Source organism: Dendrobium catenatum, unplaced genomic scaffold, assembly GCF_001605985.2.
Source record: "Dendrobium catenatum unplaced genomic scaffold, ASM160598v2 fragScaff_scaffold_1553, whole genome shotgun sequence".
Lineage (NCBI taxonomy): Eukaryota > Viridiplantae > Streptophyta > Magnoliopsida > Asparagales > Orchidaceae > Dendrobium > Dendrobium catenatum.
This window is the reverse complement of record NW_021320015.1, coordinates 386630-411933: the sequence shown is the minus strand read 5'-3', so window position 1 is coordinate 411933 and position 25304 is coordinate 386630. Positions and strand designations below refer to the sequence as shown.

Below are 25304 nucleotides of genomic sequence, written 5' to 3'. Positions count from 1 at the left end.
CGATCGGCTTGAGCGGAACCTGTCCATTTCTGGACAGGTTTGGCTCAGGTTTAGCCTGAGCTGGGCGGTTCAGTTTGGGCAGCCCACTAGTGGGTTTGGTTGGGTCTTTTGCTTGCTATAAGTAGGGATTAAGGGGGGATTTCTAGGGTTATGCAAGATTGGAGTTTTCTCTTAGCCTCCTTAGTTTCTTTCTCTTGTTTTTCTAGGGTTTGTAGTGGGAGACCTTGTCCTTCTCGAAGTGGACAAATTGTATCTTGTTTTCCCTTGGATTTTGAATGCAAAGGTTTTGGTTCTTCATCTCATCCCTCTTGTGTTGATTTTTTCCTTGATTTGGAGGAGAAATCTTTTCTTTGAAGGAGCATTAGGGCAAACCCAAACTTGGGAACCCTAGGGCGTATCATGTGTCTGGAAAAAATTTGTTATAAAGCGTTGAACCATATGTGTACTCCTAATGATCCCCCTCTTCGCCCTAATATATTAATTTTTGAATATGTGGATGATTTTGTTATCCTAATGTTAGGGTAGGGGCATAAATAAAAGTTTGAAAAGATCAATAAAATTATGTGATGTAATAGTCTCAATACAGTTAACATTAAAGATTTAGAATATTAAAGGTATTGCCAAATCACAAATTAATAAGAGACTCAAAAACGTCATTAAAATGCATAAAATTTGTATTATTGATTATTTAAAATCTATAGTTAACCTGAATAAAATTATTATCTATAAGAATATTTAAGTTGTTAAGGTGCTCTTACAAACCCTTCCAACAAGATTTAGTATTATGGATGGATTTGATTCAATGCGTTTCCATGTTTGACTTGCCTTAACTTTTAAGCAACAAAAATTCTTTTGATGACATGTTAGTTTATGCTTCATTCCTTTATGTTGACATCTTAAGAGAACATAGAACCTTCCTTTGGCTGGACCTCTAAAGCATTGCTCAAAATGGTCAGAGAAGATTTCAATGTTCGTAGGAGATTTCAATATTGTGTTATATCTGAAGGAAAGAAAAGGTTATTTTTCCAATAATAAAGGTAAATTTTGTGTTATATCTAAATGGAGGACTCCTATTATATTGATTATAAATAATCATGGAAGCCAAATATTTAGGTCCCCTTTTAATTATTCTAATGGTTTCAAATAGGTTGTACTCGATAGAATATTTATCTCATCTGAATATATTAGTTATTTTAATTCCCTCCTACTTGGACACTTTAATAGATCAAATCTTAGATCATTTACCCTTTCTTTTATTTCAAATCTTTCTTATAATAGTCCCAAGCCTTTTAGGTTTATTAATATGTGGATTTAACATGAAGGTTTTCTACACTTTGTCAAAAAGAGAATCGTAGTGCTCCAATGGAGGGTTATGATCTTATCATCCTCTTGTTGAATTAAAAAATGACTCAAATCGACCTTGAAGATTTGGAACAATATTATTTTTAATAATATTTTTTTATTAAACCAAGAAGATTGAGGGAAAAAAATGCATTCTTAAAAATATTTTTCTCGAACTGGTAACATAATCGATATATATAATATGAATAAGGATATAACGCCTTGAATAATCTATATCATCACCTTTACGAATTATGGCAACAAAAAACTAGTATTAAGTGGCATGTTGTGACTGAGATGTTTGATTTCAAAATCCATGTATTAGCATAATGGTAATAAGCCATCACATAGGAGAAAACAGGCTAGCATTAGATATTTGCACATTAATCAGAAAGAAACGAGCACACAATGACAAATGCGGAGACATTCAACATATACTACCTTATGAAACATCGAATACCAAGATATCCATCTTCCTAAAGCAGGATCAAACATCTCCACATCGGAGAAGAACTCAAGTCTATTACCTCCACCAATAGCATAAATTTTGCCATTCAAAGCTGCACCAGCTAGACAGCCTTTCTCGTGGATCATCGGAGGGCATGAGGTCCATTCGTCGTGCTTTTGGGAATAATGCTCAACTGCAAATTATTTGAAAACGCAACGGATTAAGAAAACTGGATCTAACCATGTATGGGTATTTAGGAAAAAAGGGTTTAATAGATGTACCTATGTTATACCAGGAATTTTCATCACCTCCGCCCAGAGCATATATATCTCCATTTAGTGCAACTGAGGAAACATACGAACGAGCAGAGCTCATTGACTTCAGGGGTGTCAAGATGTCCAATGATGGTGAAAATGAGTCTAATGCAGATAGCAATGCAGAACCATTAGAACCTCCAATAAGGTAAATTACATCGTCTGAACCAATATGCTGCCCAACAAACTCGACTTTATGACCATCATCAAGTAGCATTGAGGTGCCTAACTTTGATTCTAGATCCTTCAAACGGGCATTCAGCTTTAGAACTTTTTGTCCGGAGTTTCTAATTAGATCTCTCAAATACAATATTTCTCTATCAGATTCCACCTAATAAACAAAATCATGAATAGAATACTATCATTTCAGTGAAGTGAGGAGAGGGGTGCAAAGCATAAGAAATCTTGACTCAATATTAGGAGGAATGAAAAGAGACCTAGAACAATAAAAGTCTGCAAGTTATAGGAAGTACCCTGATGAATGTTACGGCTTATTAAAATGCTAAGAAAAAGCCTAAGTCGTTGATACCATGAAAATAATTGGTTAAGTATTTCATTTTTAATATTTATATAGTATTTATATAATCCTAGGAAAATGACCTTTCTTTATTAAGAGTTAAATGAGTTAACATGACGCAATGGGGACGTCGGCTGTCCAAGGCAGGGGTATATCTCAAATCTTTGATCATGACCATACAGGAAGTGGGTGGAGAATTTTTTGTGGAGTTGCAATGCTTGCAAGGGGCAGAATGGAGGATGAGGGAGACACTCCTACTTCAATTCAGCTGCTCATACAACAGTTCAGTGAGGTTTTTCAACCTCCCTAGAGCCTACCTCCGCAGAGAGAGCTGGAGCATACCATTACCTTGAAGTAAGGGATGTCACCGACCAGTGTTTGGCCATACCGATATCCCCAGATTCAGAAGGATAAGATTGAAAATCTGATCCGTGAGGTCTTGGATGTGGGATCATCAGGCAAAAAATGTGAGTCTTTTCTCTAGCCCGCTGGATCTGTCCAAATTCAAAGCGCACATTGAAGAGCCTCTCCTTACAAGAATCTGTGGATTACAAAGCCTTGACAAGGGGAAAGTGTCGGATAAGTTCCATGTTCTTGTGATGGATGAGTTGTATGGAGCAGTGGTGTTTTCTAAGTTAGATTTGAAGTCAGGCTATCACCAAATCAAAATAAAAGAGGCAGATGTTCAGAAGACAGCTTTCAGGACACACGAGGGGCACTACGAGTTTCTGGTGATGTCGTTTAGGCTTACTAACACCCTTGCTACTTTCCAATCCTTGATGAAGAGGGTGTTCTGGCAATACCTCCGGAAGTTTATCTTGGTTTTCTTTGATGAGATGCTAGTATACAACAAGACTGAAGAGGAGCATCTGGAGCACTTGAGAGTAGTTTTAGAAGTTCTATGTGAGCATCAGTTGAGGGCCAACCTAAAGAAGTGCAGTTTCACGCATTCTAGTGTATAGTAATTGGGGCATGTGGTATCCTAGGAGGGAGTAGCGGCGAATCAAATCAAAATTGAGGCAATGCAGAAGTGGTCCCTGCTTAGGAACCTAAGGGAGTTGAGGGGCTTCCTATGAATGATTGGTTACTACCGAAGATTTGTAAGGGAATACAGTACCATAATGTTTTCCTTGATCGAGCAACTAAAGAAGGATAGCTTCTTGTGGGGAGAGGCAGCGGCCTGAAGAAAACCATGAGTAAAATCCCAATTTTAGCTCTCCCAAATTTCAGTCAAATTTTTGTAGTGAAGACCGATGCGTCCGAATATGGGTTGGGGGTCGTACTCATGCAAAGCCACAGACCTATAGCATACTACAGCCAAGTACTGTCAGCCAGAGCTAGGCTGAAGTCAGTATATGAGAGGGAACTGATGGCCATTGTGTTGACTATTCAGAAGTAGCGCCCTTACCTATTGGGTAGGCATTTCATTATCCAGAGTTCCAGACAAATCAGAAAAGCTTGAAATATTTATTGGACCAGAGGATGGTGACAGAAGAGCATCAGAGGTGGTTGTCCAAACTGCTAGGTTATGATTTTGAGATCCACTGCAGACATGGATTAGAAAATAGCAACGGATGCCTTATCAAGATGTGTTGGGGAACTCCATGAAATGGAAACTTCAGTGCCACTGATGGAAGAATGGGGGCTATCAAGAAGGAGAGCATGCATGATGAGGAGTTGAAAAAGATTGAGGATTTAATGAAGGATATGAATAGTCATCTGGGGTACTCACTTGAAGATGGGAGACTCTTACATCAATGAAGGTTTGTGATGTCGTGAACCTCCATCCATATTCCCCACTTATTGCAGGAGTTCGATGGGAGTACAAATGGAGGCCATTCCAGGGTACAAAAGACCTACAGGAGACTAGTTGATGAGTTATATTGAAAGGGGATGCATAAAGATGTGGAGGAGATAATTGTGAGGTGTGAAATCTGCTAGAGGAACAAGTATATGGCTATGGCTCCAGGGGCGTTTCTACAACCTTTGGAACTTCAGAACATGGTATGGGAGGAAGTGTCCATAGATTTTATAAATGGCCTACCACGATCAGAGGGATTCAAAATCATTATGGTGATGGTGGACAGGCTAAGCAAGTACGCACATTTCATTCCCTTACGACAACCCTACACCATAATGACAGTGGCAACAACATTTATCAGGGAGGTAGTTAGGCTACATGGGATTCCATAGTTGATAGTTTATGACCGATACTATGTGTTTCTCAGCCAGTTTTGGAGGGAGTTGTCCAGGTTACAGGGAACAATACTTAAGAGAAGCACTACTTAACACCCATGGACGGACAAACGAAGATAGTCAGCAAAAGTTTAGAGACTTACTTGAGGTGCTTTGCTTCTGAAACACCACAGATGTGGGCCAAGTTGTTAGCATGGGTCGAATATTGGCACAATACCTCGTACCACTCAGCTTCTCAGATAACCCCTTTCAAATTGTTGTATGGAAGGGACCCCCCACACTTGGTGCACTTTGAAAAATGGAGCAGCACACCAGTATCCTCATTAGAATAGTACTTTGAGGAAAGGGATTGGGTGTTGGAGGAGTTGAAGAAACATTTGTTGAGGGCACAGCAGATCATGAAGAAGCATGCAGATGCACATTAAAGAAACATCCAGTTTGATGTGGGAGAGAATGTGTTCGTAAAATTGCGACCCTACAGACAGAGGACAATGGCCAACAGAAGAAACGAGAAACTGTCTCTGAGGTATTTTGGCCCCTAACAGATATTGGATAAGATTGGAGCAGTGGCGTACCGTTTGAAGTTAATCCCATCAGCCACCATACATCCAGTCTTCCATGTGTCACAGTTGAGAAGAGCTCTTAGGGAGCATGCAGTTAGTGCAGAATTACTAGCAACATTGACAGAGGAATTGGAAGTGGTCTTAGAACCACTAGAGCTAAAATGGGTGAGATCAGATAAAGAGGTAAACAAAAAAGTGCTTATTAAATGGAGGGACTTACCCGACTTCGACGCTACTTGGGAACCATATGAGAGGGTGAAGTATCAATTTCCTTTATTCCACCTTGAGGACAAGGTGAGTCTTTGGGAGTAGGGTAATGTTAGGCCGCTCAAGGGCCGGTTGAACCGGTCCATCATGGACGGGTTCATTGCTGCAGAAGGAGGGCCAAGGGGGCAGGCGGAACAAGGGAAAAGGAGAGGAGGCGGCTGAGGTGATGGTGCCCACGGCTTAATTAAGCTTTGCTTTGAAGAAAAATTTTAAATTAAGGGTTGTTTAGGGATTATGTAATTTTTATTTGGCTTTAAATAGTTTCTTCTTGCTAGGGTTAGGGTTATCTTGGATTTGGAGGCTGAATTTGAGATCTACGGTTTTGCTTTTGGGCTCTAGTATTTGGTTAAAGATTTGGAGAGTTGAATCTTCCTCTCGAATTGAATATTCTTATATTGTTTGTTGTTTTTCTTGTTCTTTTGTTGAATTGGAGACTTTTGCTTGTTATTTTCTCTATTAAATTTGAAATTCCTGCACCAAACTTGCTGAATTTCCTGAAAATCAGCAATTTCCTGCACTGTGGTGGGTGTTTTTTATCATTAACTCATCTCTTAACTTAGAGGCGGTACAATTACAATAGTTTTGGAGAATCAATCAGACTTTGTATAGATACTGGGGAGCATGGAATGATCATGGTCGGGTTAGAATTATGGTGGCTTCTGTCAGGAGAAGGCCCAGCCAAGAACAGCAACCGGACGGAGGTCTTGCGGAAGTACGACAGAGATCGGCTAACGGGAGGTGGATCGGTGGCAGCCGGCGGCCAGACGGTGGTTAAAGGCCGGGCGATGGTCTGACGATGGTCGGGCGAATGTCAGAAGGCGGTCGGCGAACGAGTGGCAGTCCGATGATTGTCAGGTGGAAGTACAATGGAGATTGGTGGTGGTTCGACGACGGTCAACGGTCGGGAAATGGTCCAATGGAGGTTCGTTGCCAAGCGGTGGTCCAACTATGGTTGGATAGTGGTCGATTGTCAGGCTGTTATTCAGCGGCGATCAGTGGTTGAATAGTGGTCCGAAGATGGCGGCAGCCAAACGATGGTTGGCAGAAGCTCGCCTGCGATGGTGCCTGGATAGAACTCTAGGATCCTCAAAACCTCAGAGCTCTCTCCAATCTCCAGCCAAATGTCCTTTCATGAAGAAAGCATTGGTCTATTTAAAGATTTTTGTGAGTGGCATGCTCCATAAATATGAAGAAGATCCAGGATAATTTAAGAGTGCTCCATCGGATGGCATATACTGATTTCCTCGATCATGGAGCATTTTTCAAGCATTTAAGTGCCTTAATGATGTAAGAATAAGTGATCTTTGGCTCGTTGAATTCGTCTAGTCGAGCTGCTCGATTCAACTATAAATATGTCATATTTAGAGATCATTTCGTCATACAATTAATGCTTCGAACATTCCAAATATGCTTGGGTCATTTTATTTAAAGCCATTTGGGCTCGAATTTGACCGATTTTTGTGTCGTTGGGTTCGTCTTCTCGAGATGTTCAATTTGGCTATAAGTTTGCTGAAATTGGAGCTAAGATGATCTCGAATATAATTTTAAAAGTTGTCAACTCATATATGCTTCAAGATTCATGTCTGATCAAGGCAATTTTTTGTGATGTATCAAGCTTTAGTTTAATCATGTCATCGATTTTAATAAATGCCACAACCTTTTTCCATGATGCCTATGATATCGATCACATGATCATCACTATAAAAGTAAACTTCAAGAATAACTTGAAGGTATGTCTCTAAGATCTCTCTAGTCTACATGGACTTTTTAGTCTCTAAGCTAAGTGATTTCTAGGATCCATATGATATCTACTCTCTAAATTTAATGGCCTACTCAGGTGAAAATTTATGACTATCTAAAGAGACGAAGGAGATGCGCCATGATTTCTATGATAAAATACATTAACATATACAACTTCGAGTAATTTTCCACAAATCATCTAAAATATCTAGAAGAGACAAAGGTCTCCCACAAGGTGCATTCATCATAGGGTCATTAAGCTCCTTTGTAAGGATCTTTATCAGGGTTAAAATCTTTCATTTGGCTAGACATTTAGACTACTCAGTACAACTTGGATTAACACCAGCTTGGGGAATGAATGGGAGGACAATCAGTGGGATGATATGGATTAATTTAACTTTGTAAATTGTGTAGAGAAATTTTAAGAAAGGGGCTAAAGATTTGAATTAAATTTAACTTTAAATTCAAATTGAACTTGTAGAGAAGAAACTATAAAACAAGAATAAGCGGAAAAAAAAAACTCATAAACGAATGATAACAAGTCCAAATCTGTAGAAAATTGATGAAAATGACTGCAAAAGTAATAAAAAAATTTGCCATGATAACGAAGTTATGCGAAGTATGCAGGAGAACTATAAATCCAACAAAATTTTGAGATAAAAAGAATATAACAATACAACAGCATACTTTCGGGCTTTTTAGCTTGTTGACATATGTAATGTAGTTTTATTACAAACATCAGTTATTTGATTTGATGATATATTTTAAGTAATAAACAAATAAATGATTTTCAATCTGATTTTTGGTGGTATATAAATGGGTATATCTAGATGCCATACTATGTAAAAATTAAAAAGTAATGCTGACATCTACTAAAATTAAGATCTAAATATCATTGAAATATGTTAGACCGGTCCAACCAGTCCAGTCGGCCCTAAAATAGGGCTGGCCCTGGTCTATTTCAGGCTGACAAGGAAGCCGCTGGCCCCCATGTAGGCCAATGATCTAATGAAAATTTTTAAATAGGAAGGGGCGGTTTAAGAGGGAAATTAATTTAGGAAGGGTTGTTTAATAATTATACTTTTATTTTGTATTCTCTAAATGTGGGGGGGGGTGGGTTTATGCGATTTGTTTATTGATTTTTATCTTAGGTACTTGGGCTCTAGCCGTCAGCTAGGGATTGGGAGAGCCGGCTCTTTCTCTCAAATTGAAGATCCATTATATCTTGCTAGTTTTCTTCCACTATTTTTCTATTATTAAGTTTTCTTACTGATTTGCCAAGGAATTTCTTCAAATTCCTGCATTGTTCTTGCTGAAATCCCTAATTTTAGCCATTGTTTTGGTAATTTCTGCACTTGTGTCCTATCAAAATCAAACAACACCTTCATAGAAAATGCACAGGTAACATCACAAAAATCAATGATGAAAAGGGAAAATATAAAATAAAAAGTTAAAACCTCAATAGAAGAAGGTAGAAAAGTAAAATTTATATGGAACCTGCTGTTTCGCTAATGTAGTAGTTTGCACCTTTAAATCTCTGATGGCTTCCAGCAGCTAAAAAAGAAAATCATGGAAAATTTGAGTTTAAAAGTTTACAGAAATAATAAAATCAGCTTAAAATTTTCAAATTGAACTTATGTTTAGTTACCTTATCATTTCCATGAGAAAGATTAGGAGTCGCTGAAACTTCTTCTTGCTCGTACAAACTGTGTGAATCATTCAAAATCTTCCCACTATTCATATTTTTATATCCATCACAGAAGTTCATCGATACCATTAGACGGTTTTCTTCCAGAAAGGTATCAAGATGTTGATCATTTGATGCAACATTTCCATCATAAAGGTCATCATCTTTCTCAGTGGAAGTACATGAATCATCAATAAGTTGTTCATTTTTGTTGTACAAATCTTCCAGGACACTTGAACTTGAACTATCACCTATGACACAGCTAGACGAACGCAATTTGCTATCAGCTGAAAAAAATTTCAGTTTGAGCAATGCATTATTATGCTCTCCTTCAACTGGTTGCAGATCCAGTCTTCCATTAAGTTCAATAAAATTAGTAACAATTGCTGAACTTCCTCCATCTAAATCACCTTGAAAATGTTCTTTCCCGTTCGAAATTGATTCTTTAGAATCATTGTAGTTCAATATTGGTTCTTTAGAACTTGCACCTTCAAAAGCATTAAACAGTTCTCTCCTAGATCCACCAAAATCAGTATCTGCATTGTCTGCAACCTTGTATTGGTTCGCTGAACTAGTAACCTCTAAATCATTCTTTAGCTTTCTTTTGACAGCTGATAATGGTGGACAATTATTGATTTTGCTAGCCCGACTTCGTACTGGCAAAGGAGATGGAGGAATAGGTTTGAACAGAAAAAGTAAGTGTTGAGTCTGTGCATGGTCCAGCTCGAACCAGAAAGGTTTAGCATTATAGTTGTGTTCAATTGCTTTCTTAAATTTCTTTTCAATAAGGGGTTTACATTGTGACCGGATGCAGATCCGGACCTAGAAAAAATATAAATAATAATTAAATTTATTACAATAAAGCAAGGAGAAGTAAGAAATTCATGAAATTTGCTATAAACAAGACCTGTGCAGGAAAAGCAGTCTTCTCTGCTCCCCCATTTGTCCATGCATGAGCATCTATGTTCAATTGACCATGACTTGCAGACTCATAAATGCCATGAAGTTTCTTATCAGTGCAGTTGAAGAGAAAAATGGGCAGACCTGGTGAAATATTTCTCACGTAGGAGAAATGTGGAGGGGGTAAACCTGCAAAAGTAAAGTTGTATATGAGATTTTAATTTAAAAAATTAGAGGCACAAGATCTTGAAAACTAGTATTGGTCTTGTTATATATATATATATATATAAAGAGAGAGAGAGAGAGAGAGAGAGACTTTGTTGGTATCGGTTTGAATGCCTGATAAGGGCAGAAATAATATTATTAAAAGAAAACAACTCCCTCAACAAAATTTCAAAAAGAATGAAGGAGAAGGCTAACTACTAGACAAGAAAAATAAAGCAACCAAGTAGTCATTGAATGAAATTTTGAACTTCTAAACTTCAATGGAAAGGTAAATGTGGTAGCAAACCAAACAATTGTTTTGATAGACACTCTGGCATAGTGTTATCTTTGCACATAAATATAGCTCCTCCTAATTCATCCTTGTGCAAGCCCCTAAAAGATGATGAGCCACGCCGGTAAGGTGGATTACTGCTATCATTGTTGGCATTCCGAGTTTTCCTCCCTGCGCCCATTCTGAAATAATGGTAATTAAAAATAAGTGACCAACAGTTTTTAAGTGAATGTGATCAGTTCCCCATTCTTAGAGGAAAAAGGCAACCATGTATGTTGATAATATTTTAATCCTCACAATAAAGTTAAGAACCAATGCCTAGAATTGTTAAAATTATAGCAACAGCTATTTCAAGATGCATCATGCCATACAATTTGGTAAAGCAAGAATTATCAATCATAGGTTAGCATCTAAAATAATAAATTTTCCTTTACATTCTTCAAAAAAATTCTTAAAGGGAGTGCCATGCCATACGATGGCAAACCATAGGGTCCTTTCATATTGATTATTTTCTCTATTTCTCAAAGATAAGTAAAAAAAGTACAGATTCCCTATCTGTCTATGATTAAAATCAACAAGGGCTTTGAATGGTGAGTTGATGTATTGTAACCAATTGTCATGGAGATAAGCAAAAGTAAGGAAATAGGCTGAGTGTGAAACAAGAAATGTGAAGCAAGTCAGAAAATGCTGGCAATCCATCTCGCACAAAGATAAGGAGATAGCATTAATACCGCCAAAATAAAAACATATCAATAGAAACAGAGGTTGGCTCGACAGACAGTCTGATCCTAGGTAGGTTGAGCTTTTCTCCACAAGATAAGAGTGCTATGGTTATACCAACCCATGAACAGCTTAATTAACTCTGAATATGTTGAACTGATAAAAAATGAAAACTTTCATAATGAAACACGGGCTTACTAATAAGTTACTCCTAACTACATAGAACTTTTTTTTTTGCAGGAATCGTATAAATATAAAGCAATGGACACCTCATGATTTAAAGCTGATTTCAAGTAGCCCAAAGATAACAACAAGATTAATTTGTGAACTCCATAAAGTACACAAAAAGTACAACAACAACAACAAGCATTTATCCCACTAAGTGGAGTCGGCTACATAAATCTTTTTTCTTCATTATGTCATATTAAGAGTCAAATTCTAATTTAAATCTAATAAAAAAGGTCATTTCTAATGTTTAGGTCTACCTCTACTTTTTTTAACATAGACCTATTCTAAAACATCTACTCTCCAAACAGGGTCATCGAAAGGCCAACGTTTTATGTGGACAAACTATCTAAGGTGACTCTATCCAATTTTATCTTCCACTAGAGCTACTCCAACCTTCTCACGTATATACTTGTTTCGCATTTTATCTCTAAATGTAAAGCCACTCATCTACTTGAGCATCCACATCTCTGCAACACATAACTTATTTTTATGCTTCTCTTTTAATTGTCAATATTTTGCGACATAAAGCATTGCAGGTCTCACCACTATCTTATAAAACTTTACCCTTAAGTTTGAGGGGTACTTTTCTATCACAAAATAGGCCTAATGCAATCCTCCATTTCAACCATCCAATTTGAATTTTACTACTAATATCCCATCTATTTCACCATTGCTTTGAACAATAGACCCGAGATATCTAAAAGAATTACTCTTTTTAATGACCTCATCACCCAATATCACAATTCCACCACTATATCTATTACTACTAAAATTACACTCGATGTAATTGGTTTTAGATCTATTCAAATGAAAACCATTAGACTCTAAGGTTGACCTCCGTAATTAAAGTGTTTCATCAATTCTCTCATGTCTTATCAACAATATCCATTGCTTACTTAATGACTTTCACATCTTGACGCTCTCACAAATTCCACTTCATTGAGACAACACTTCAGCACTTGCCTTGGCAAGCAATCATGTTTTTCAAGCTCACACGAAGCACATTGAAATTAATTATCATTTCATTAGGGATCTCATTCGCTCCAATGAGATCACTATTTATCACATCGACTCTAAAGATCAACCGGCCAATCTCCTCAACAAACTGCTGTCTCCATCCAGATTCAACCTCCTCATGTCCAAATTAACACTCCAACAATTAGACCATTAATTTGCAGGACAATGATAACTTATAAAATGATATGTAAGCAACCTTTTCTGCCACTAACCCCATTCTCTCTGCTGCAGGGGCAGTCGCCTTTTACGGCATTTAATCCTCGCCATACATTGCTAAAAAAAACTCTCATCTCAACCCTTTAGATCTAACAGATTTATGTTCTCATTACAGATTTCTACGTTACTGTTATACATATATGCATACTCTACCTGTAATGCAGATTGATATGGAAATACAATGAACTATTGTTCCTACAGTTCTTACTATTTCTCTTGTTCCTGGTTCGTTTTCTGTATTCTAGTTCTGCATATCTTCTTCGACAGAAAGCAGGTTTCAGCATATCTTCAGAAGAGAGCAGTCAAATAAACAACAAATACCCACGAAGGCATAGCACTTTCAACAAAGAGGGGAAAAAATGGCACTTATGTAGTTAAACATGAAGTACAAGCCATCCACAACCCTAAAAACAACAATATCCCTCATTTCCCTCCAAAATGTAAAACCCATAAGCAATTCATAGTGTTGCAATCTCCTGAGAGATGTGCGCTACAGCACTCGTCTACAGTTGAAGAAAGCAATGGAGGAAATGTATGGTGCCAAGAACATACTAAGATACAGGAAATGTGGTTGAAGTTCCCTACAAATAGAAGTTTTTTACACTTCCGATTATCATCCCACCATACAGAACTGGAGGCAATGGTCAAAGCGAACTCCGGCGACTAAAGATCAACGGCGAGGCAAGGAACCTGGAGGCGGAGGACAATGAAGACAGTTTGCGAAGACGGGGTAGTGGAGGCCACGTGGTTTAAGTTGTTCTTTCAAATTCAGTAGATCCTTGATCTTTGTAACCATGCCCACTAAATGTCCGGGCATGGCCTACTTGATCATCTTGCTGCCAACCGCCGACCTTTCGTTAGGGTTAGTTTTCGCAAATGTTATGTTTGTTCAATGGGGTATTTAGTTGAGGCTCAAGTTCCACCTTTGATGGACTTATATGATAAGTTTATACATAAAAATTTATAAAATATTATAAGAAAAAAATAGAAATATATGATAAGTGTTACTTGTTGGAACATCCATTAACATCTTAGTTTTGCTTGAATATTCAGAACACATGATAGTCAGTGGATTATAATCAGGCGATGGGTGTCATGTTGAGTGACGTTAGTCGGGGAACCCGAGTCAAGTGACTCAGGTTGGAAGGTTGTGGTGGGCCGATGGTGATTGCAGGATTGTAGTTCGGAGACAAATGTTAACGAACTATAGTTGGGGCAATGTTGGTTGAAGAACAGTGATGCAACGATGGCAAACATGTGATTTTCTGACCATAGCGTTCAAGTAGTGACTTGATGGCGGTGACAAGTTGTGTTCTACTGGTGGTAGTTGCATGACGGCTTGATGGTAGTAGTTTGGCGATTATCTGATGATGGTGATCAAGTGATGATTTGATGGATGTGTTTAAGTGGTAGTTATAAGGAGGCGGTCGAGTAATGGTTTTATAGTGGCGGGAGGTTGTCTGATAACGTCAGGTGAGCAATGGTTTAACTGCAACGTTTAGGCGGCGGTCGGTCGACGATGGTAGGGTGGTTGTCCAACAATGATAGTTGGATGGTGGTCGGATGGTGTTGCTTCAAGATCCTTGGAGCTCTATGAAATCTTAAGCCAAAGTCCAAGCCCTCCTTTCATATACAGAGCAAGGGCTTATTTATAGATTTTTATTGTGACATATCCTTGTTCACACCCCGCTAACGATAGAAAATCACTCTACCTGGCGTTCTTAAGTGTTTAAGTATTCAAAGCCAAAGTTTTTGATATAAATTGTGTAGGAAGTTCCATAGACACAGAAAAAGTAATTATGAACTCCAAGCATCGTATATGCATTTTAAACTTTCATACATGCTAAACTGCACCATTGAATATTGATGACTTATATTCGCTGCTCTGCAGTGAAAGAGATTACACTGGTTGCAGAAGCTTTGCGGGATTCTTTGGCATAAGCATTTGGGTCATCCAAATACTGCAGTGTTGAAATCCCTATTATGCAAGCGTATGCTTATATTAAATGTCTTCCTCACAATTTATATTGTACTTCTTGTTCTCAATCTAAATGTCATTGTATTAGTTTTTCCCCTCTTAAACCATTACAACTAATACATTTTGATGTATGGGGACCAGTCCGGCTCAATCATTTAATGGATTTCATTATTATTTTTTGTTTGTGGATGATTTTACTTGTTATACAAGGGTATATTCAATGCTTGCAAAATCTAAAACATTCTTAAAATTCCAACAATTCAAACTTCTTGTTGATAAATAATTTTCTAACTCCATTATTACTCTAAGAACATATGGTGGAAAAGAATTTGTGAACAATGCCTTCAAACAATTTTTAATCAATCATGTCATAACTCATCAAATTTCTTGTCCTTATACACCTTAACATAATGAAATTGTTGAACACAAGCATTGCTACATCATTGAAACTAGCCTTGCTTTTAGATGAAAATCTCCCTTATTAGTATTGTGTATATGTTGTATTAGTAGCTACTTATCTTATAAACCGCATGCCAATGCCTATTTAACAAAATAGATTCCCTTATGAGTTGTTGACTGGAACAACTCCCAACTATCTGCATTTAATGGTTTTTGGATGTCGATGTTATCCTCTTCAACCGCCTCATTCAAAGAATAAACTCTCCTAAAGCTCTTCCAACAACTCTCTTGGGCTATCCAGAACCAACAAAAGGTTTTTATTATTTTGTTCCTACATTTGCTAAAGTTTATTCTCTTTCATGAACACATTCAACCATTTCAAAATTCAGCTTAGCAACATCCTCCTATCACATCTCCTCCACACATCCACCTCACCTCTCAATCTTGTTTCTACTTCTTATAAAAACGGGTCGAGTTCGAGTTGACCCATTTATGACCGAGTAAAGTCAGGTTTGACCCGAACTTGATCCATTTATCTGAATTGACACCTATACATATAATTCATATATATCAAATACTAATGTATCATATAAATCACACAATTCATAATGTGTGATTCATACATATCATATGTAAAAAAAAGCACTGTAAACATGAACAAATAGGTACCACTTATTTATGAACAAATTCAATATATTAAAATAATATTACATAAAAATAAAAATGTAATAATTTATTTTATATAATTAGAATAATTAATTATAATAAAATTTAAAAAAAATATTTGAAAAATATACAAAATAAAAAATTAATCAAGCTTCTTAATGAGCTTGTTCATTGTTGCATCATGAAACATTTGCGACAGTAGACAGATGGAGTATTTAATGTCCTAGTTTTGTATGAAGATTCAACACACATACATATAAGAGAGGGGTGCAATATTCATAAGAAACATCATAGTTTTACATGGAAACTCCTAAAAGGGGGAAAACAATAGGGTGTTTCCCAGTTAAAAAGAATATACTAGTATTTACAATTGATTAGGGGCGTCAAAACGGTTGATGGGTCGGGTTTGGGTCTAATCTGAATTGAACCGGGTCCAAACGGGTTGACCCTAACCTGACCTGTGAACCAGGATAGGAATGTGCAGGTTACTATTTGAGATTTCAACACCGAGGCACGTCAGTACATCACCATGAGCGGGATAGTAGATCACACATTCACGCTATAAGAGCCAGGAGAGGCCAACACGGGTTGTGACAGTATGACCTACAGGTGCGGGGTTGACCAGTCGTGCGAACGTGCGGGTCTGGGAAAGGCCGATTGAATGACCGTCTGGGTCTCGTGAGACATGACAACGATGTTTTGGGATGCGAAGAGAAGTTGTCATGCGAGCGCAGAAACAACAAGTCAAGGTCACGTGTAAGACATGACAGCCATGTTCTCGGGTTAACTTGAGTTGATTTTGAATTTTTGAGTCAACACAAACCCAACCAGTTTCATAAATGGGTTCAAATCTCGAACCCAAACCCATAATTTTTTAGGTTAGGTCATATCAGGTCAAATTTTAACACCCTTACGATTACTTACACGTGATGTCTTTCCTCGGGGGAATATGTTGGCTCTAGATAATACATATAAATCTTATAAAGCATAATGCATAATAGGAGTTAGAAAGAATCCTTTGATATGAGAGTTAATCTTAGTAGAGTGTTGGCTTGATCATTAGTCGATAAGACCGTAGTTGGGCAACGATGGTCAGAGGGACCATAGTAGGCGTGCGATAGAGGTCGGAGGGATAGTAATCGACCGGTGATGGAGGTCGAAGGGACCGTAGTCGGCGAGCAATGGTGGTCGGAGTGACCGTAGTCGGCGAGCAATAGTGGTCAGAGTGACCGTAGTCAGCAGTCAATATTGGTCTGAGGAACTGTAGTTGGAGGACAACCATTATCAGAGGGAACCTTAGTCGGTGGGCGTTGGAGGTCGAAGGGATCGTAGTCGGTTGTCAACGGAGGTCAGTGAGCAATGGTGGTCGGTGTAACCATAGTCGACGATCGATGGTGGTAGGAGGTTTGGCGGTGGCATGTTACTAAGCGGAGGTTGAATGATCGACGGTCGAGTGTCAGTCGAAGAACGGACGATTGTTCATAAACGGTTGGCAGCCGGGTTGTGGTTTGACAACCAGACAATGGTTCAATGATGGTCGAGCGAAAGTTTGGTGGAGATTGGTGGTTTATCAGTGGTTCCGTAGAGATCGGTAGTTGGGCAACGGCCCGATCATGATCGTTGGTCTATCAATGGTCAGTGGCTCGGTGGTGTTCAGACAGTTGCTGACGGAAGTTCGTCAGCGGTGGTGCTACCCGGTAGAACTCTATGATTATTGAAGTCTCAAAGCTCTATCCATTCTCTAGCCAAAGGTTTAAGTCCCCCAGCCCCTCTTCATGTGGGTAGTGAAGATCTATTTATAGATTTTTTGTAGTGACATGCTCTATAAATATGGAGATGATCCAGTGCAAAATCGGGAGTGGTCCAATGGACAACTCATATTGATTCCCTTGATCATGAGCATTCATTAAGCATTTAAGTGTTATTGATGTCAGAATTAGGCAAACTTTTGCACATTGGATTCGTCTCGTCGAGCTACTCGATTCATCTATAAGCATGTCATATTTTGATTTCATTTGACCATCCAATTAGTACTTTAAACCTTTTAATTGTGCTTCGGTCCCTTTATTTGGATCCAATCGGACTCGGATTGAACCATTTGGTGCCGTTGATTTCATCTCATTGAGATGCTCAATTTGACTATAAGTTTACCAGAATTGGAGTTCAGATGATCCCACATTTAATTTTGAAAGTTTTCAACTTGAATATGTCTTGAGATTCGTGCTCGATTAAGACGATTTTTTTAGGACGTATCATTCACGAGTTTTAATTGATATTGTTCATGATCATAAAAGAGCCGAACGAAAAGCTGTTCACGTTTGTTTATTTAACAGTTGAATATTTTAAAAATTGTTCAAGCTTGTTTGATTACTTAAACAAATGATCATTAACGAGACAAAAGCGAGCCGAAACACAAGCAACTTGTTGAACACCAGTTCATTAATTTGCAGCCCAACTTGCACCTTACCCATGGATAGACAGCATTCTGCAAGTATTTTTTCATTTTCTATTTACTTTTAAAGCTACTACTGTGCCACGTCAACCACTTGTCCAATTGGTCGATAATTGATCTTATCGACCACATCGTCGGCTCATTTCTCTTCTCAAATTCGGCCTCCAGCTTCAAGAGACGCGCGTGCCTCTCGACCACCCACTCTCTTCATATCTCTCCACGTCAGCTGTTAGAGGTAGATGTACAGCAAGAACTACTTACTACACTAACAAGTCCTTAGGCATGACGCGGCGAACGGTCCATTCAGAAGAAATTGATAGTTAAGTATAAATAATTGTAGGCATCCATAATACAATGCTAAGCACTTATGTAGTCAATGATATACGATTATGAATTTTATATAGAATTGTCTATCCCTATCTTTATGATTATTGCTGCATATGATAATTTTTATTTTTAGGATATATTTGAGGCGGCAAAAAGCTGTTTTAGATGTTATTATATAAATTTTATGAGATTAATTTTTTTTAAATGTTGTTAGAAACTTTTCAAATAAAAAAATGTGAATAATATTTTTTTCTTCCACTTTTAATTTGCAATATTTTTTTTTTTATAATTTTATCATTCAGATAGCGAATATAATTATATTTGACCACATCTATTCTTTCACTTCTTAAATTTTTTTGGAAATAATTTTTATGACAACCTATAAAAATATGATATATGTAAAAAAAATCATAATAATTTTTAAATATATATATTTTGAAATATTTAAATTAATTAAAATAAAATTATACACATTACATTTAAATGACTCAAGTTTATAATTTTTTAATTAATATCGATAAAAATAAGCTGCATTAAATATTTTTTTCAAAGTCAATTATTCACCAAATAATTTAAACGCCAATTCCATTAGCTCTTGCTAGAGGCTTTCTTGTGCTAAGCTATTACCACGACCACATTATGACAACGCGTCGTAGGAAGCGTGACAAAAAATCGGCTCCTTAGGCCGCATACTTCCCTATCCGCTTCGCCTTGGGCTGGGCGATTTTTTACCATAATTGCCGGTGGCAGATGATCTCCCCCGGTCAAAGCCTCGGCGATTTTAGACAGCTGAGCCGCCTAGGCACTACGAGCCGGCGTCATTCGCAGACGGAAAATCGTCTCCCTTTGTGCCAATTCTCCCCGGCTATCCGCTGTTCCAGGATTAACTCCGCCATCCTCCAACGCGATGACACTGGAGATGTCGACGCCTCACCGGAACTTTGCCAGAGAATCGGCGGACGGCGGCGCGAGTTCGTTCTTGTGCCTTTCTTGGTTACTGCATCGGGACTGCTCAGCTCCCTCGCCACTGCGAAGGCTGCTGAGCAGGCTCCAGATAACCCCGCCAGTGTCGGTGTGGTAGTTGAAGAGAAGATGGACAAGGAAAAAGAAAAGGATAAGAAGGATGAAGGAGATGGTTCGGCTATGTCTAGAGTTTATGACGCGACGGTGATTGGGGAGCCGCAGGCGGTGGGAAAGGACAGGAAGAAGGTTTGGGAGAAGCTTTTGGCCGCTCGGGTTGTGTATCTTGGTGAGGCAGAGCAGGTTCCAGACCGTGATGATAGGATTTTGGAGCTGGAGATCGTAAGGAATCTCTTTAGCCGGTGCACGGAGCAGCAAAGGTCTCTGTCCTTGGCCATTGAAGCTTTCCCTTGCGATCTACAAGAACAGCTGAATCAGTTCATGGAAGGGAGGTTGGTTTGTTTATAAATTGTTTCTTTTCTGATATTTTATTGCAATAAAATTAACTTTTGGAGAAAATTGGTTCAGGAAGAACCATGCGGCCGATTTGGCTGGGGCTTAAATTAAGTTAATCCAAAACAACCTAAGTTTAGTTATGACCAGTTTAAGCCATTTGCTGTTGAAAAAAAGCTGTTGTAAACGTTGAAAAAATCATTTGCTTGCATAGTTTTTAAGCTAATTTCCTTGACTTATCATTGGGTTCTGATATTGCAAAAATATGAGTTAATATACTTTTAGGAGAACTAAATTATAATTATAAATATAATGATTATTAAATATTAATAAATTTAAACTTGTTTGATTTAAATTTACTTAATATGAAAAGACAAGCTTCATAGGCATTATTACGTTGAAAATATTGTGCTTGTATATAATTGAAATTTTAGTAATGATTAAATTTATTTTATTAAACTTTAAATTTACTTTAATTTAATTTTTTTAATTATAAAGAGCGATAACCACCAGGCATGTTTGAAATTGTTTGGTTTAAAATATGTCAAAATTAGTTGCTTGCTTGACCAAACAGCCCATTGGAGTTTCTTCTTTCTATAGAACATTCCCCTGTAATTCAAGTTTTTTTCTATGTTTCCTTTATGATTAGGATTCAACTTGGTTAAAATCTTTCTCAGTTAGCTAGTAAAGGTATAGTTATTCTTATTATGTGAACCAAGTATAGCAATGTTACCTGAAACTAATATTTCACTATAACATTGTTTACACAATTATCAATGAAAACCTAACAATAATCCAAATTTGCTTGATATAGAATGCTGTTTCTTTCATAATTCTCTTTCACTTTATTTGCCATTTCAGTTAAAACTTTGTGACATTTAAGCATTGTATCTTGATCCATGCCTCTTAAATGCCTGGTTGTGCATACAACCTGCAAACTACAATGGTCAATTGGTATAATATTATCTGAATGTGATTAGTTTCTAGTGGTTTGCATGAAGTGGATTGCTTGTTTCTTTATCCTCTTTGAACAACAAAGATATCAATTAGGTATAAAAAAATGAATATGCATATTTCATGTAAGCTTGAGTGCATACGTGTGTGCGTGTATACGTGCGTGCGTGTATAGAAATATTTGTGGGGAGACGTGGGGCTGTGAGTGTCATGAATTTGGGATAATATACCACTAATTTCTTTTATGTCATCTGCATTCCTTTGGCTAAAGTAGAAGTATATGATCCTTTTGTTTATTTTTTTGCTCATTTATAATAGGCATTCCTCAATTTGACTTTGAATTCATTAGGTTCCCCTTCATATCATCACATCTGCTCTAGTTGTCCATTCAAGTTTCTTATTTTCTCAAATTTATTTGCCCTACTCTGAGTTGTCATTTATTCATTTATTTTAATGTAATTTTCTCCTTTCTTTTTAGGATGAATTGCTTTAGGATCCTATTGTTTAACTACATTCATTCTTTAGTCATATCCTTTTTAAATAATACCTATTAGTCATTTTCAAGGGAGAAAACAACCTTTAGTCATATCATTTTTTTGTCCTTTTTTCCTTCATTCTAGTGTTTTTCTATCAGCATATAGTTATTGAGAAACCATATCTGGTTATTACCGGACATTGACTGATTTTCTTAGATCAATTTACTCTCTAATGTCATCAGGTAATTAAAAAATTATATATGATTATTTTCAGATATTCAATAATAACCATATGTAAGAAAGCAATAACTACATACATACCTTTTGGGAATAACTATATTCAGAGAGGGAGGTGGTGAGCCGATGGTGGGAATAGCTACGGGTACTCATGTGAAGTGAATAATAAAGATCTATTTGGTACTAATTTTTTTTTTACAACATTTAAAAAGAAGTAGTGGTCAAGGTCAACCATAGGACTTCCGGCTGGTTTTCCTTGTTTTTATTTGGCAATCAGATATTGAAAATTGTGATGAAGTTTTCTGCTATCATCATAATAAACTTTCTTTGGCTTCTTCGCATAGTTGAATATTGTTCATGGTTTTTTCTACAATTCAAGAAATGTTCTTCTTTTATTGATGAAGGAATTTCTATTGTATCATCAATGGATGGAATGGTATGCTTGTATATGATCTTTTGGTCTTTGAACCTCAAAGGGGAGAGGGGCATGGTTTTTATAATTTATTTTTATCCCACTACGTGTGGTCGGTGTCTTTTGTATGTTCTTTATAAAAAAATTATTTGTCATGGCAGAATTGATGGTGCAACCTTAAGGTCTTACACCTCCCACTGGCCACCTGAGCGCTGGCAGGAATATGAGCCTCTTTTAAATTATTGTCATGATAATGGAATCAAACTTGTTGCTTGTGGTACTCCACTTGAGGTAATTCATAAGCTTATTGTCATTCTTTACTAGCATATTAAGGAAACAAATTAGGTCACAACAGAAGCATCTTTGCAATTTTATATTAAATGTGAGTGGCTAGTTACTGTTGAGCATAACATTCTAGTACTTCGGACTCCAGAAAAGCTTGCATTGCATTTATTTATTTTTTTTATGAGCAATATAAGATTTCGTATTTATTAAACAATCTGAATTTTTTGGATGTTAAGTCAGATGGGAAAAATAAGGTCGCTTAATTAATCCATCCCTCCTGTTTTACATATTTCTCTTGTTTTCTATTTATTGTTTTAAGTAACACATTTTTCTTGTCATGTCCTTTTCTTTTCTTCAAAAAATTGGATGTCCCAATATCTTGATGTCAGGAGTTAGTTTTGTTTTGTAAGAAACAGGGAGGGAGGTAGCTTGGAATGAAGCATTGTAAAACTTTATTATCTTTGTTTTGAGAAGAAATAGCAAGTGAGGATGTTCCATTCGAGAAGAATCCCTCTTCTTCAATCTAGTTTCATGCCTTTTATCTTTTGTCATCGTTAAGTTGGTGTCAGAGCTCAGAGATCATTTTTGATAGCCAATGGAGGGGGAGATTGTCACTATCATGCGTACAAAGATCTCGCCATGAAGTCTCCTCAGCTGACTCTTTATAGCTATAAATTTAACTTACAAGGCTGAGAGTAGTTAGTCCTGGAATTCAAGTAGATATTTGTCTACTTGAAAAACACAAGTTGGAGCTTAGATGATAAGCTGCAGCTCCCTTCATGTCAATAATATCCAAATCAGAACTTCTTGACTCAAATAAAGTTGGTTGTGCACCTAATAACTACAGAAGTTTTAAAGGTTCCCTGAATCATCATAAGGATAATCATTGCACTTGATAAATGATTATTTGTTGTTATCATTGCAACCAAGCAATTGACAATTCTAATGAATACCTCAATGTAAAAGTTTACATTTAATTGGTGAAAAGGATGAAGACGGTGAACAATTAGGGTGTGTGTAAAATTTGTTAAAGAGGATGACATGGAACCTATCGCCTGTATTATTGAGCGGCTTTTGCTTGCTAAACAAGAAGACTTGACTCAATGATATCCGATTTTCTTTACTTTGTATAATGTGCTTTAAAATTTATGCGTTGTGATTGTTGATAGCAGGAGCTGCAAAAATCTAGTTTCAAATGCTTTGTTCCATGCGCTCAATCTATAGACTTTTGTTCATTCATGTGCCTACAAGATTGGGTGGATTTAAGAAGGTTATGAAACATGAGCAAAACAAGGTATATCGGACACTTTGCATTGAAGACCTCTATCAAGTTGAAATTTTGTGTGGTTTTGTCGATATGGACGTATGTCATGTTCTTCTTGACTGGCCTTGGCAATGTGAAGTAGATGCATTTCATAGAGCCAAGGAGAACAATTATTCTTTCCGATGGTAGGAAATTTTTTTATTAATGCCACTCAGTAAAAAAAAAAAGAATATTTCCAGGCCATGGCATTACTCATCATCCACGATACCGAGTTTTGTGCCAAATTAAAACAGAGCCACTTGGTATTATTCCTTGAAGGAAATTCATTTCACACGAATGCAGAGGCTCTTCCTAAATGGCTTAACTATGGAAATACTTCCCTCCATGCAACCAATAAACATACCTACCAAAATTACGCCTAACATCACATTGATTTAATTTCTAGTTCTAGTCAACTCAACCTACTTTATTATTGCATGAGTCCCAAAGAATGCTTGGCCTTGTGGAGCACTGTTGGCTTCTTGCTTTCTAGATAGTTGATTCAAATGAGCCTTAGCCTGTGTTGTGTCAATGCTTTGGGTTGCAAAAGACGGTCTTTGCACATATATGCGGAGAGCTGGGCTATTAATAAGATCACGGTTGTGTCAGTTTCCAATCTAGTGCTTAGACGATCTACTCTGTAAGTTGGAAAGTTCTAGCATTTTTTTCAAAGATTGGCTTGAAAGGTACTATCATGAAGTTTGTATGCAACTTGGGGCGAGTGGAAGATGACCTTCAAAATAAGAGGCGGTCTCTACAAATGGCGAGTGATGCCTTTCAGGCTTTATGGTGCCTTGAGCACCTTGATGTGCATAATATATGGAATGCTATAGTCATTTATGGGACAATTTGCTATTGTATACTTTAATGATATCCGAGGTCACAATAAACCTAAATAAGAACAATTTGATCACTTGATGCAAGTTCTAAAGAACAAGCTAGTGAGCAATATGAAAAAAAAAAGTTTCCTCACTTCCCAATTTCAGTTTTGCTAGGGGTGTAAGTGAGCTGAGTTGGGTTGCAAGCCGGCTCGTGCTCGACTCGTTAATGAGCTTGCGAGTCGAGCTTATCTAGTTACGAGTTCGAGCTCAAGTCTATACTCGAGCTCACATATTAAACAAGCCCGAGCTCGAGCTTAAGCCTAGTTTGGCTCGAAAGCTCGTTGAGTTGCTCGATTAAATTAAATGTATTAAATAATTAATTTAAATTAGTATTATATACTATATTTTAATAATTTTAAATTAATTATATATTAAAATTAAAAATTTTAAAATATTTATTTTTTAATTTAAAACTAAGAAATCGAGATCAACAATTGAGTCAAGCTCAAGCTTTTTAAATGAGCTCGAGCAATCAAGTCGAGCTTGAGCCTATGGATTTTTTAATGAACTCGAGCTTAGTAAACGAGCTTGAGTCGAGCTCGAGCTCAAGCTCAGTAACAATTAAAGAAGTTTAGCTCAATTAGGCAGATACTTGACCCCTAGGTTATGCCATAAGCAGTGGGGACATTCAAAATGAAGAAAATCGAGAATGACCAACTTTATCTAACATTCGTGAATTATGAACCTTCCACAACCTTGCAACTTTTTAAAGCCGATTTACACACAATTTTAATACTCTTGCTACGCCAATTACCAATTTTCTCAAGAAGAATAATTTAGTTGATTATGAGATCAACTTTAATGTCTTGTAGGAAAAGCTCAGTTCAACGCTTGTCTTAGCTCTCCTAAACTTTGAGCGTGTTTTTGAGGT

At 37.1% G+C, this 25304-nt stretch overlaps 2 protein-coding genes across 4 annotated transcripts in view; one reads left to right on the top strand and one right to left on the bottom strand.

Annotated features, from left to right (window-relative positions):
- LOC110101179 overlaps positions 1-13555 on the bottom strand; it is a 31027-nt gene extending 17472 nt beyond the window's left edge. Inside the window, exons 1-7 of one of the 3 annotated variants that reach the window (XM_020828973.2) lie at positions 13203-13555; positions 10485-10651; positions 9981-10162; positions 9035-9895; positions 8884-8940; positions 2071-2434; positions 1783-1982 (exon numbers count right to left, since the gene is read on the bottom strand). In XM_020828973.2, coding sequence (XP_020684632.1) covers positions 1783-1982; positions 2071-2434; positions 8884-8940; positions 9035-9895; positions 9981-10162; positions 10485-10650 — 1830 coding nt within the window. In that variant the 5' untranslated portion in view covers position 10651; positions 13203-13555. Of the gene's footprint in view, positions 1-1782; positions 1983-2070; positions 2435-8883; positions 8941-9034; positions 9896-9980; positions 10163-10484; positions 10652-12858; positions 13157-13202 lie in introns of those variants that run through there. The other 2 variants (XM_028700518.1, XM_020828981.2) reach the window with 2 other exon arrangements.
- A 5546-nt stretch (positions 13556-19101) lies between these two features.
- LOC110101169 (protein RETICULATA-RELATED 5, chloroplastic) overlaps positions 19102-25304 on the top strand; it is a 42919-nt gene continuing 36716 nt past the window's right edge. Inside the window, exons 1-2 of the mRNA XM_020828963.2 lie at positions 19102-19884; positions 22126-22255. Of these exons, the coding sequence (XP_020684622.1) occupies positions 19223-19884; positions 22126-22255 (792 nt within the window). The 5' untranslated portion in view covers positions 19102-19222. The remainder of the gene's footprint in view (positions 19885-22125; positions 22256-25304) is intronic.